This window comes from Colossoma macropomum, unplaced genomic scaffold (genome assembly GCF_904425465.1).
Source record: "Colossoma macropomum unplaced genomic scaffold, Colossoma_macropomum, whole genome shotgun sequence".
Lineage (NCBI taxonomy): Eukaryota > Metazoa > Chordata > Actinopteri > Characiformes > Serrasalmidae > Colossoma > Colossoma macropomum.
The window spans coordinates 6,265,127-6,278,315 of NW_023494801.1; the positions used below are offsets into that span (position 1 = coordinate 6,265,127).

At 39.9% G+C, this 13,189-nt stretch overlaps 1 protein-coding gene across 4 annotated transcripts in view; it reads right to left on the reverse strand.

Annotated features, from left to right (window-relative positions):
- Positions 1-13,189, reverse strand: part of si:ch211-278a6.1 (SRC kinase signaling inhibitor 1) — a 154,508-nt gene continuing 141,319 nt past the window's right edge. For all 4 annotated transcript variants that reach the window (XM_036589467.1, XM_036589468.1, XM_036589471.1 and 1 more), the window contains one exon: positions 1-705. In XM_036589467.1, coding sequence (XP_036445360.1) covers positions 700-705 — 6 coding nt within the window. In that variant the 3' untranslated portion in view covers positions 1-699. The remainder of the gene's footprint in view (positions 706-13,189) is intronic.

The window sequence follows — 13,189 nt, forward strand, 5'->3', positions numbered from 1 at the left end:
GTAGGGGATGTAGGCGAGCGGCCGTTGGACACCGGAAGGGGCAGCGTAGCCGAAGAGTTAGCGCGCTGCTCCCGGAGTAGCCGGTGGTGCCTGAAGGTGGAGGACAGCAGCAGGGCCTCAGCGGAGAGGCTGGTGGTGGCCGACAGGCTGGCCAACAGGGCTTTGGCTTGGCTGGAGGAGGACAGTGCCCCCTCTTGGGGGTACTTACGGAGGCCCGATGGCAGCCGGCCCGAGAAGCTAGCGGCCCGGGTGCTGGAGAGCAGATGGTCGGACGCTGAAGATTCCCCCAGAGCCTACGTTCAGCAGGGAGTGAAGGAATGGAGAGAAGAGCGAAGAGAAAGAAAGAAGGAAGTGAGGAGAGTGGACTGTTCTTTCATTGTCAAGGGCCTGGCTAATGTTTGGTGGGGCACTGGGCATATTCTTCTTTGTTTATTTGTTGTTTACTTCTATTTTTTTCACAGACAATCAGTCACACACACAAATGTGGACATGTAGGCCTGGTGGTTGGGTGTACAGGGGGCCAGTGTTGGGGGTGGGGGGGTGGTATAGACAAGGCCTAGTAGGGTTGGCTTCAGTGAGAGAAGACTCTGAAGAGGCAGATGAGAAGAAGAAGAAGAAGAAGAAGAAGAGGAGGAGAAAAGAGAAAGAGAGAGGTGGTCGAACGAGCCTGGTTCAGATCAGGTCATGTTGTCTCTCTTCTCACTGCTGCGAGGGTCACAGGGTCAAGGGTGTTGGGTTGCCATGGGGACACAGTGGTGAGAGCATCATCGCCGTGGAGATGATGGCAGGTCACGGTGAGGATGAGGAGGATGAAAGAGGGAAGGTAAGGAAGAGAAGGGATGGAGGGATAAAGACAGAAGACAGAAGACAAACATCAGTTAGTATCAACCATGCATGATACCAGGCAGGTGCAGTAAACATGGCATGTAGTCTCACAAGCCAGACATTTACGTAGTGACAGATAGTGGGTAGGTTTCATTGCTCAATGTGGCCAAGAACGGTCTACTTTGACAGGAAGGGGCTGATTGACTGACATGCAAAATCTGTGTTTTAGCGTGATGTAAAAGCGGGTATTTGTTCAAAAGGTGCTACAACAAAAACAGACATTGAAACAAAGTCCCATGGGCAATAGCTTGTTTTCTTGTGGTTCACTGGTTCCATCAAAACTCCTGAAAAACCTTTAAAGGTGCTGTAAACTTTATAATAAGCTCAATTTATATTGCTCAATCTCAGTATAATTATAAACTTCATATTTTGCCCTGAAAGGCTTACTGTAAACACAGTAATCAGGTAGCTGCTATCTACTGCCAACTATCTAGCATTTAGGTTCATTAGTCAGTCAGATAGTTAGTCATATAAAAACCGGTGTACAGATGTGCGTACACATAGTGCAGATAATGTAATTTACCACCACAAAGCAGGTTCTATTTGGGTGGTGGTTCATGCTCAGCACTGCAGTAACACTGATGTGGTGGTCGTGTGTTAGTGTGTGTTGTGCTGGTACGAGTGGATCAGACACAGCAGTGCTGCTGGAGTTTTTAAACACTGTGTCCACTCACTGTCCACTCTATTAGACACTCCTACCTTGTCAGTCCACCTTGTAGATGTAAAGTCAGAGACGATAGCTCATCGGCTGCATAGTTTGTGCTGGTCATCCTCTAGTCCTTCATCAGTGGTTAGAGGACGCTGTTGGCTGGATATTTTTGGTTGGCGGACTATTCTCAGTCCAGCAGTGACACTGAGGTGTTTAAAAACTCCAGCAGCACTGCTGTGTCTGATCCACTCAGACCAGCACAACACACGCTAACACACCACCACGTCATAATGGTCATAATGTTTTGCCTGATCGGTGTATAGTAGCCAATGAGAGCACTAGAAAACTCTTAGGGAACAAGGAGTGAGCCATCAATATAGCCACACTGAAAGAATTTTTGGAGAGTCTGCGCTTATTCACTGAGGGTTCTGCTTACTGCCACTATAGGGTTGGGGTAGACTCACATTCTCAGCTGTGCAGGCCACCTGCATTCTGCACTGAGGCTATAAGGCTAAATAAAGAGCATGTATCCTTGTTTAAAATCTTTAAAAGTCCATTTTTTCTTCACTTTTTCCAGCACAAATTAGTGCAGTAACAACAGCTACAGCAAACTGCTCAAGCTCCAGTTTGACACACGCCAGTTTTGTGTTTATTCCGTGAAGCAGTTGGGTTTTATTATTAGGTGCATTTGGCACAGATCTGACTGGGTAAAATGTTGTGAATTCAATCACTTGTGTAGTGTCCACCATTACATCGACAACAGCAGGTCTCAAGTGATAAATGTCATGTAAAGCAGCAGTACAGTGTGAAAACCTCTGTGGGCGGAGCAGTAGAGACAGAGACTACATGGCTTGTAGGTTTCACAGCATAAGGAAAAAAATCCACTTCACTCAGACATTTTTCAGTCTGCTAACACTGCACCATTATTAATGCAGCAGGCTGTAATAGTTCACTATTTACTACAGACATAGACAAAAGTTTGGGCACCCCTGGACAAATCACACATTTTATTGATTTTCTATACTTCTGCACATTTGACTGCATTACTGTTTATTTGCTGAACTGAATATTTTTGAAAAAAATAACATAAAATAACAGGCTTTGCAAAAGTTATGGCACATTTTTTATGCTTAATTTTCCCATTATCTTAATATCAATATCAATATTAGAAAAAAAACAGAATTTGTTCACTAAAATTTGCATCAAAGTGCCATATTTAAGTTTGTTCCCTGTATAGGATGATTATACTTATTTTCACTTAGAAAGTCAACAAAGCATGTCATTTGACTGGGTGCAGTTTGCAAGCAACTCTATCTAATCAGGTCTAATGAATATGAAGGCACATGTATTTAATTCAGCTCAGTTCATTCAATATCAAAATTCAGTAGCAAATGAAGTAATTATGGGGCCAATCATAATTACTTCATTTTTGTAAGAGTTAAGTGTAATGAAACTACTTGGCATCCATGATTTAATACACTGCAAACAATTGTTAAGTGTGTCCAAAGTAGATAGAAGATAAGGCTGGAGTGTCATCAGCACATAAATAATAGTTCAAGCCATGCTGACAAACAATGTGACCAAGAGGGAGAATATAAATACTAAATAAAAGTGGTCCAAGTACTGACCCTTGTGGAACACCATAGGTGACAGCAGATGTGGCTTACTGCGTCGCATTATCTCTCACAAAGCGCTGCTGATTTCTCAAATAAGACCAAAATTAAGACAGAGTGAGGCCAGTGACACCTACACGACACCTCCACATGCTCTCCATTTGCATTTGAAAGAATGCGCTCCACAGCAGAAGTGCTCCTGTACTTTCAGCACCTGAAGGATCAGAGCCTTTCCCCTCAACTAATCACCACCCTGCAACACCCCTGCTAAATTAACTTAAATGGCTTTGATCCAGTAGTGCTCCAGATGGTGCCTTACTAAAGCACATAAGTCTAAGCGTAGGACCAGACAGAGAGAAAGAGTCAGGAAAATGAGAGAGAGAGAGAGAGAGAGAGAGAGAGAGAGAGAGAGAGATGTGAAGGACAGAAGGAGAGAAAATGAAGTCTCAGATCAAAAGCAAGAGAGAGGTTCACAGACAAAGATATGAGCTGTGGGATCTCTGATTTATTATCCTTGCAGATCTCACATGCACTCTTTATTTATTTAACATTCGGTTATTTATTAAACATAGACAAAACATTCACGGCAAAACGCTTTCATCTCTCATTACATTTCTGCCCAGTTTCGTTTCAAACAGAGGCCAATAATACAACAAATAAACAAGTTATTTAAGAATTAATGAGCAATGAACAAATCTTTTAATAATCAGACAAAATAGTACACAAACTGTGAGCCTCAGATATTCAGCCTTCACAGTTCAGTTTATGATTATTTATTTATATTATTACAAATAGGGAAGATTAAAGAGAGACGCTGGATAGAAAATAAAGTGGATAGAAAAGAAAGAGGGTAAGAGAAAAAGAACAAATGGCAAGAAAGATGGACTAAAGGAAATAGATGGAAAAAAGCAAAGAGATGGAGAATAATGGGAAGATATAGAAAGGAAAGAAAGGTAAAGATGGAGAGAAAAAGAAGAGCTAGTGAAAGATGAATAAAAAGGGAAGAGAGAGGAAAAATAGAAGCAATAGAAAGGCGAGAAAAGGAGAGAATGGCAGGAAGGGGAAGAGGGAGAAAATTAAAATATGGAGAATAATGGGAAGAGTTGGATAGAAAGGGAGGAGATGGAAAAAGGAAAGAAAGAAATAGAAGAGAACAGAAAGACAGAAAGTTACAGAAAAAAGAGAAGGAATAAAGAGAAAGGGTAAGAGACTGATAAAAGAAAATATAAAAAGAAAAGGAAAAAAGGGAAAGAGAACAGAGTGGCAGAAAAGTAAGTGATGGACAGAGAGGAAGGAGACGGAAGAGATGGATAAAAAGGGAGGAGACGGAAAAAGACAAAAAATGGAAAGAAAGGGAATAGACAGATAGAGGGAAGAGGGAAGAGAGGGAGAGAATTGGAAAAGGTTTTGAAAGAAACAGAAAAGGAAAGAAAAGAGATGTAAAGAAAGAAGAGATTGATGGAAAGGGAAAATACAGAAAAACGGATAGAGCTTACAGACAAGACTAAAAGTTTAGAGATGTTGAAAAGAAGGGGGATGGAGGGAAAAGAGAGTTATTACAAGAAGGAGGGAGAGAAGAAGAAGGTAGAGAGAGAGAAAAAGAGAGTGTTCTTCTGTGGCCTGAGGTGGCCGGTAGAGTTTGAGCCAGGCCGTTTATTCCACTCTGATGGAGCAGAAAAAGAAGCTCGCCTCTTTCTTTTCTCCTCTCTCTCTCGTCCACCTCACTCTGCTCTTCCCTCTCTCGTTCCCTTCATCTCCCTCACCAACACTGCAGGCTTGCTGCTCCACGCTCTATTTAGCCAGTCCTTTCATAAGAGCCTCAGAGCGCAAAACGCAGCAAGAGAGGCTGAAGTGCTCTCTGCTGATGGGGATAATAACCACGTACAGTAAAAAAAAAAGAAAAAAAATATATATGTAGCCTCTGATTGTTCTTGCATGTGGACTTATTCTTAAAAATAGCTAAAACTTCTTGCCGTACAGGAAGTAAATGACAGCTGAATGGACTGCAGAGACATATTTCATATAGAATAATGAGCAAGGCTTGCCTCAGTTTTCTCACTGGCTATTTTAATCACATATAGCAACTTCAGCACTGGCATTATTTAATGTTTGTCTTTTTAAAGCAACAGACTGATGAAAAATCATATTTATACAATTTTCCACCTAATACAGTCGATGGACCAAGACAGGTTTGGTGTCTTAAGTTTGCTTCTTCAGTTTTGCACAGGAGCTACAAAGCTAAAGTAATGGAGGCTTACACCTTACTAATTAGCACCATGCTAACTGCATGTCTAAATCATCGGACACTAACTTACTCCAACTGTGTCGAGTTGTTAATTAATCTCAAGTAGACTACAATCTGTCTACCAGAAATGGGGACTCGAGTCGCGAGTCAGGTCAACATGTTACTTGAAAATGACTCAAGGCCCCATTTCTGGAAGCCACATTGTGGTCTGAGTTTTGTCCTTGTTATAGGTAACAGTATATTATACACAAAGCAGGTCTACGTAAAAGCAACACTGTTTGAGTGATTCGGTGTGTGATGATTAAGACATTACTCTCAGTACCAGCTGGGATGTGCAGCACGTGTGCTGTTGTCCATGCCAGGCTAAAGTCTAATGCCAGTTTCCTTCTGTATCATTCTCTAACGTCCTCTCCCTTAACAACAAACTGGAATAACTCAGAGGACAACTGGCTACACAGTGGGAGGTGGGGGGCTGCTGCATTTTCATTTTCAAAAAGCATGACTGAAACACTTCTGACTCAGCCATTAAGCTAAAGGGGATAACAGTAGCATGTGTGTATGTTGTGCTATTGTGGTGTACCGACATAAAAGCCATGTAAAATTAGATCTTAAAGCAGAATTCCAATGATTTATCACAATTTCGGCATAATTGAATGGTTAAGATGTGAAATTCTAGAGACACTTTTACAGTGGTGGTGATAGGAATCTGATGTCTGAAGGGTTTAATGCCTCTAAAAGCTCACTCACCGAAATGGTCGTGAATACACTGCTTGATGCATGTGACACTGTTTTACAACAGTTTTGAAATAAGCTAAGATGTATTTTTTGAAAATGTATTTATGACAACGGGGTACATGCATGCTTTGTATGGTCGGCAAGACCATCTAAGCTGAGTTTGCACATCAAATATGTGTAGCATCAAATAAATCACATCAAATGCACATGCATCACATCAAATAGTGACTGTCTCCGAAAATGGCGGGTGGGGAAACACAGGGATGTGAATGTGAATGGAGTGAGGAAAACATTTTTACGACAATTTAAAATGCATTTAGCACATTTAAACATATATTAAACAACGGATTATCAATATGAAACACAGTATGTTTAATACTGAGTTGTTAATGTGAGTTTACACCGTCAGCCAGTTACCTTAGCAGACTCCTTGCAGCTATGCGGCTTTATACCCCTGCCTCACTTTACCAGGCTTTTTTTCCATGGTAGCCTCGTTCATTGCACTGTTTATACTAATTTGTTTTTTTAAATATATAATAATTAATGCACATTTTTAAGCAATTAGATTTCATAAAGCTTAAAATAAAATGCAGCAAAATACTGCTTCTTTTGTGGAAGCAGGGGTACGGAAAATTGATGACACAGATGGCATTTTTTTCTGATTTCTTTAAAAGTATTGACCCAAATATATACAATCAAAATTTATTTTAGTTGCTAGGCAGATTTTGCTTAGTCCAACCAATCATTATATTCATTTGTCTTCGAGTATTTCTGCAAGAACTACTGAAACGCCAAAAGGGTCGAAGTACTGTATGGAATACAGCACTCTTACGTTGCCAACAAAACTAAACCACATGTAGGTTTAACTGGTCATATTGGATAGTAAATAAAAAAGGTAATAATCATGTTATGACCCCTGGTTCCTATCACCACCACTGTAATGATTTAGGCTTGCTTGCACAGTGCTAACTGGAAGCAAACATTACTTGATAGCTACATTAGTCTCATAGCTTGAGTGCAATTAGAAGCAAACTTCAGACACCAAACATGTCTTGGCAGGTTGACTGCATTTGGGGAAAGGTATAAAACTGACTTCACACTATTGTGTTAATCCACACACAGGGTTGGCCAAAGGGTCACAAGGTCAAAAGGTCAGGTTTGAGATGCTGTCCAGACACACAGGGGGCAAAACAAGGGGAATAAGAGACCGTTACCTTGAGCTGAGAGCCCAGCAGAGAGGAGACCCATGGAGGGCGTGTCTGAGTGTCAGTCAAAACAACAACAATAACAATCAGTCAGTGCATGGAAATGTGGGACTGGTTGCTAGGCAACACTAGAGAATGGGACATGGCCTATGGAGATAAGAGGCACAGAGGGTCACCTAGCAACAGCAGAGGGTGCAGGTCACTAGGCAACTGAGATAAGGAGGCACAGTGGCTCATAATAATAGAGTCAATTGAACTCCTGCATTGTTCAGTTATGGAGAATAGGAGGGAGCAGGAGTGAAGTGTATATTGCTTATAGATGAGGTCTTGGAGCGAATATGCATGGCTGGAACAGAAATGAATTACTGTATGGGATAGAAGTGCTACGACGTACATATTAATTTTCATTTTTTATATGGGGTTTGGAAGACAATACACACACTGAATACAGAAAAAAATATGCAATAAAAATATTTGTGACATAGGAGACATGCTGATATAAATTTGAATGTTTTTCATGGAAATCATATAATCAAAATCATTATAACATAAGGCCTTATAACATAAGATGGCAACAACATACAATATGATATACAATATGATAAAATGTTCAATAGTTTGTTTAGAGTGTGTTACTGTTGCCAAGCAACAACTTTCAGTCACTCATCCCTGAATACTGCAGTCATCTCATATACTTTTACATTTTTTGTCAAATAATTATGAACATATCATAATATAGCAGTGTTTAATGCAGAAACATGCTTTTTCTTAAGAAATTATCACTTCAACAATAATACTAATTTTTGCTAGCACCTCTGTGGGATTTTCTGTGTTATGTTAGCATAACACACTGGGTCTAACCAAAAACACAAACATTGGAACTGAACATGAATTTCATTCTGTATCATTCAGTAAATACTTCACTACAAAGCTTAAGACTGAATGTTAAAGGAGGAGCCTGCTAACCTGTTAGCTGTCTGCTGAGCTGATCAGCCAAGTTCTCACTGTTAAGCAAATAGGTGTAAACAAAATTGTGTTCTTATGCAGGCTATATATACACACTGATGAGTGTGTACAGAATTCAGTCTTTGTCAGACATGTAGAAGCCAATATTGTAATAACTTCCCAAATGTAATAACACCAAAAATGTAATAAAAAGTTGAGCTTAACCTGGTGAGAAATGTAATAAAACCCAATTAATGTAATAACTTGTGCAGGAATGCAGTATGATGTCTTAACTGATACTGTAATAATACTTTCACTGATAATGTGATATTTTATTACATTATTGGGAATTGATTACATTTTCAGGTTGACCATATATTACATTACATATACATTACTGGAAATATATTACATCATCAATGTCCAAAGTGAAACATGTGTCTCCAAAACAGTAAATTTTTAGGAAAAAGCAAAAACATTCCTAACTTTTAATGTTATTTACTGTAAAAAAGTTTAATTCCAAGTGACCTTCAAGCATTTCTTTTGATCCATCCATCATGAAATTTTCACACGATCTGAAAGACAGTGAGTTCAAATGATGTAGATAGTTTTTAGATAGTAAGTCCCTCATTTTTGCTCATTATCAGTAAAAATCTTATTATATGATCAGTTCAGACATTGCATTACATAATTGTGAAAGTTATAATGTTAACTGGTTTTATTATATTTTTGACCAAAATCGTATTACATTATTACATTACTGGGAAATGATTACATTATTGGACTATAGGACTACAAGGTGGTTATAGGTCATATACCAAACACTGTACAATGGCTTTGAACGTGGCTCAGTCAGTCAGTCCTTAAGGCTGAAACTATCCACTGCATGATGTTCTATTAAAATCACTCTATAAACATTATTTCACTAAAAGAGACAACCACAAAAGTAAGAAGAAAAAAAGACCCATCTGCTCTGAAGGCACTTTGTGTGTATTACAAATGATTTGTCTTTTAAAATAATGATTTGTTTGCGTTAATTATGCTGCACCAGGCACTGCAGTCTTGCTTTGGGAATTGTACATTCATCAAAACATAAAAGCAAAATAAAAGCTAGCATTCCCTTTTTATTCTGTAGCAGAAAAGTGCTGTATTGTAGTAAAAACACCGTACATATTACTGTATTGCTACACCCCTGATATGTGGTGTGGTTTACCATCATAACAATAACATCATCACAATAACAACAGTTTGTAGCACCAGAGCTGATGATTTACTGTCATTAGGAGCCTGTAGGAGTTGTAGGAAGGAAAGAAAGTGTATAGTAAATAATGGATCCCTCTTCAGTGCTGGGTGAATAAGCTGTCTCTTGCTCTGTCTGCAGTGCTGTGCAATGTGTGCAATGCTACTGGCATCCAGACTGACACCCATTTAGATTGTGCTTGTAGCCAGTTCACATGCTGTTATATCTAGAGTGGAGTGGAGCTGAGAGGACTGAGAGAGGATGCTGAGTGTGTGTACAGGCCTGTGGAGAAAGAGGAGCGTGTGCAAGGAAGCATCAGCTAGAGAGAGAAAAACAGATGGACAGAGATACACAGGAGAGAAGCTTTGCTTTGTATGTAGACCATTCTGCTAAATTAGTTCAAACTGTGGACCCACAGTGAGAAAACTAAAAACCTAAAAAACAAATAAGTATTCTGGCCTCAGATATTTACTAGGACTGTGTTATGATCTATGTAAATACAGATCATTATCAGAGATAGTAATAAGCTAAATATGTACAAAATGATAATTTATATGGTATTTTCTATTGAGAGATGTCTGTCTTGAACCCTAATCCCTACAGTCACACTTGTGAAAATAATACTTTTTTTGTTTTAATGTTTTTGAAGATCTCTTTGGACCCTCCCAGAGCAGGTACTGTTTGGGTGGTGGGTCATTCTCAGTAGTAACACTGACGTGGTGGTGTGTTAGTGTGTGTTGTGCTGGTACGAGTGAATCAGACACAGCAGTGCTGCTCTAGTTTTTGTAAACACTGTGTCCACTTACTGTCCACTCCATTAGACACTTCTGCCTTGTCAGTCCACCTTGTAGATGTAAAGTCAGAGACGATAGCTCATCTGCTGCTGCACAGTGCGTGTTAGTCATCCTCCAGTCTTTCATCAGTGGTCACAGGATGCTGCCCACAGGACGCTGTTGGCTGGATATTTTTGGTTGGTGGACTATTCTCAGTCCAGCAGTGACACTGAGGTGTTTAAAAACTCCAGCAGCACTGCTGTGTCTGATCCACTTGTACCAGCGCAACACACACTAACACACCACCACCACCACGTCAGTGTTACTGCAGTGCTGAGAATGATCCACCACCCAAATAGTACCTGCTCTGTGAGGGTCCATGGGGGTCCTGACCATTGAAGAACAGGGTGAAAGGGGGCTAACAAAGTATGCAGAGAAACAGATGGACTACAGTCTGTAACTGTAGAACTACAAAGTGCACCTATATAGTAAGTGGAGCTGATAAAATGGACAATGAGCGTAGAAACAAGGAGGTGGTCATAATGTTATGCCTGATCAGTATATATATATATATATATGAATAAAGAGAGAAAAAAAAGAAAAAAGATGATGAGAAAATGAAGATGAAGGTGATGAAAATATAAGCTTGAAATGAAAGAGCAAATGTGTGCATGTAGGTGCTGTGTGTGTGTGTGTGTGTGTGTGTGTGTGTGTGTGTGTGTACACATCTATATGTGATAGTCTTGGGCTCATGTCATCCACTTCAAAGAGAATAACTGTAGAGCCTAATCTCTGATCAAAGCCAGCTTGGCTGGAGTGCTTGGATTTCCCTCTGATTTCTCACTGTAATTCCTTCCCTTTGTGAATCCCACTGTAATTACTACCGTAATTACTACTGTCATTCTCACGGTAATTCCCACTGTCATTCCTGCTGTAATGTCCACTGTCATTTGCACCGTAATTCCCACTGTAATTGAAATGGTCATTCCTACCGTAATTCCCCTTGATATTCCTGCTGTACTTCCTACGGTCACTCACAATGGCATTACCACCGTAATTCCCATTTTAATGCCCACTGTCTTTTCTACACTCCTTCTCATTGTCATTCCTCTTTCTTATTACCACTGTAAATCCCACTGTCATTCCTATTATAATTCCTGCTGTCATGCCCATTGTAATTCCCTCTGTTATTACCACTTCAATTCCCACTATAATAGTATTAGCCCTCTACTTGCATCTCTCTCAGCCAGAACAGGTTATCCTCACATATTCAGGACTTGCTGTACAGGGGACTGAGGACTAAGACTAAAATGATTTTTTAAAAGAACAATTTCAGCAGACATTGGTGTTACTACTTTGTCCCAGAGAAGAAGGAAAAATACACTAAACGTTTGTAGAGCACGATTTTTCCATTCTATGTTGCATAAAGGCCTGTAGCTGTTCATGCATGAGTCCACGAGACTCAAAGTGATTCACTTGTTTCCTCTCCACCCTGCCTCTGTCTTTCTCTTCCTCCTTCTACCTGTCTCTTGTGCCCTAACTTAAGTTCACTCTTCCCTCCCCCCACTCCCTCTCTGTCGGGACCCATGGGAGCGCCTCAGAAAGTTTTCTTTTTTGTTGTTCTAGAGGGAAGATATAAGTGCACTTCACAGTCCCTGATTGACGTTGCTGTTTCTGCTCTTGCATAGACGCGACTCCCATCACGGCTGGAAAGCTCTTTTTCAGCCTCGCTTCACTTGTGACTGACTGACATGCACCCGCGCGCCCCTCCCTCCCCTGGGTCAGCTGTAAGCACAGGGAGAGAAGGAGTCTCTGTGCAGAAGAATGATTTGAGGACAGCTTGTGGGAAAACATTTACATGGCCATTCTGTTTCTAGAAAAAGCTACTGAGCAAGCTTCGAGATCTACATCTGTATATACAAAATATTTTTGACATTATGATGAAGTGTTATAGTTGTATGCTAAGGTTTGGGCATCCCTGGTTAAATTACATGCTTTGTTGTTTTCCAAGTGATTTTCTAAGTGTTTATTTGCTGACATTGAACATACTGGGCAAAAAAAAACCTAAAAATGTGGGCGGTGCAAACGTTATGGACATTTTGTATTTTATATTATGTATATTTTATTTTTTCCAATATGTTAAAATCAGCAAATAAAAAGAAATCGTGCACTACAATTTGCAGAAAACTGCCACTGTTCTTTTGAAGCTTGTTCCCTGTAGAGGATGTGTTACTTATTTTCACTCAGAAATGTTCAACAAAACATGTGATTTGACCAGGGGTGTTCAAACGTTTGCATACCAGTGTACAAACTACTTTTTGCATACCATAAAAAAACTGCTAATACTAGTACTTATAAGGCATTCTTTCCCCTAAGTACACTACTGTTCCAGTGTTTGGAATCATGTGTGATATTAATAATTGATGTTTACTGTATTAAATAATAATTTCTATAGTTCTATAGTGCAGAAGTTATTACGTCTCTAGTGTAGACTGACATATTATAAACTTCAAAGGGTATTTTTAGATATTTGACATATATGCCATTTGACAAACACTCTGATCCAGGCTTACAGTTCAATCATGTTACAGATGGGGGCGAATGCTGTGTTAGGACTCTTATTGGTTTAGCATGTTTTTATCTGGGTAGGGAAATCGAACCCCAGTCTGCTCCATGGAGGGCAGCAGTGTTACCCACTTTGCTATCATAGCAATCTGTTGCTGGTTGACGATGCCTCAGAGAAAGTCAGCAGGCATGGCCATACAATTGGACTTTAATGTTGTTTGAATGTCATTACTTATTAGTGTAAAGAAGAGTTTTATGTTATTTGTGGTTTATTGTGCCTGGGGTTGTGGGTGTTTTGCATTGCTGGTTGGTTACTGTGAGGATAAAGCCTATG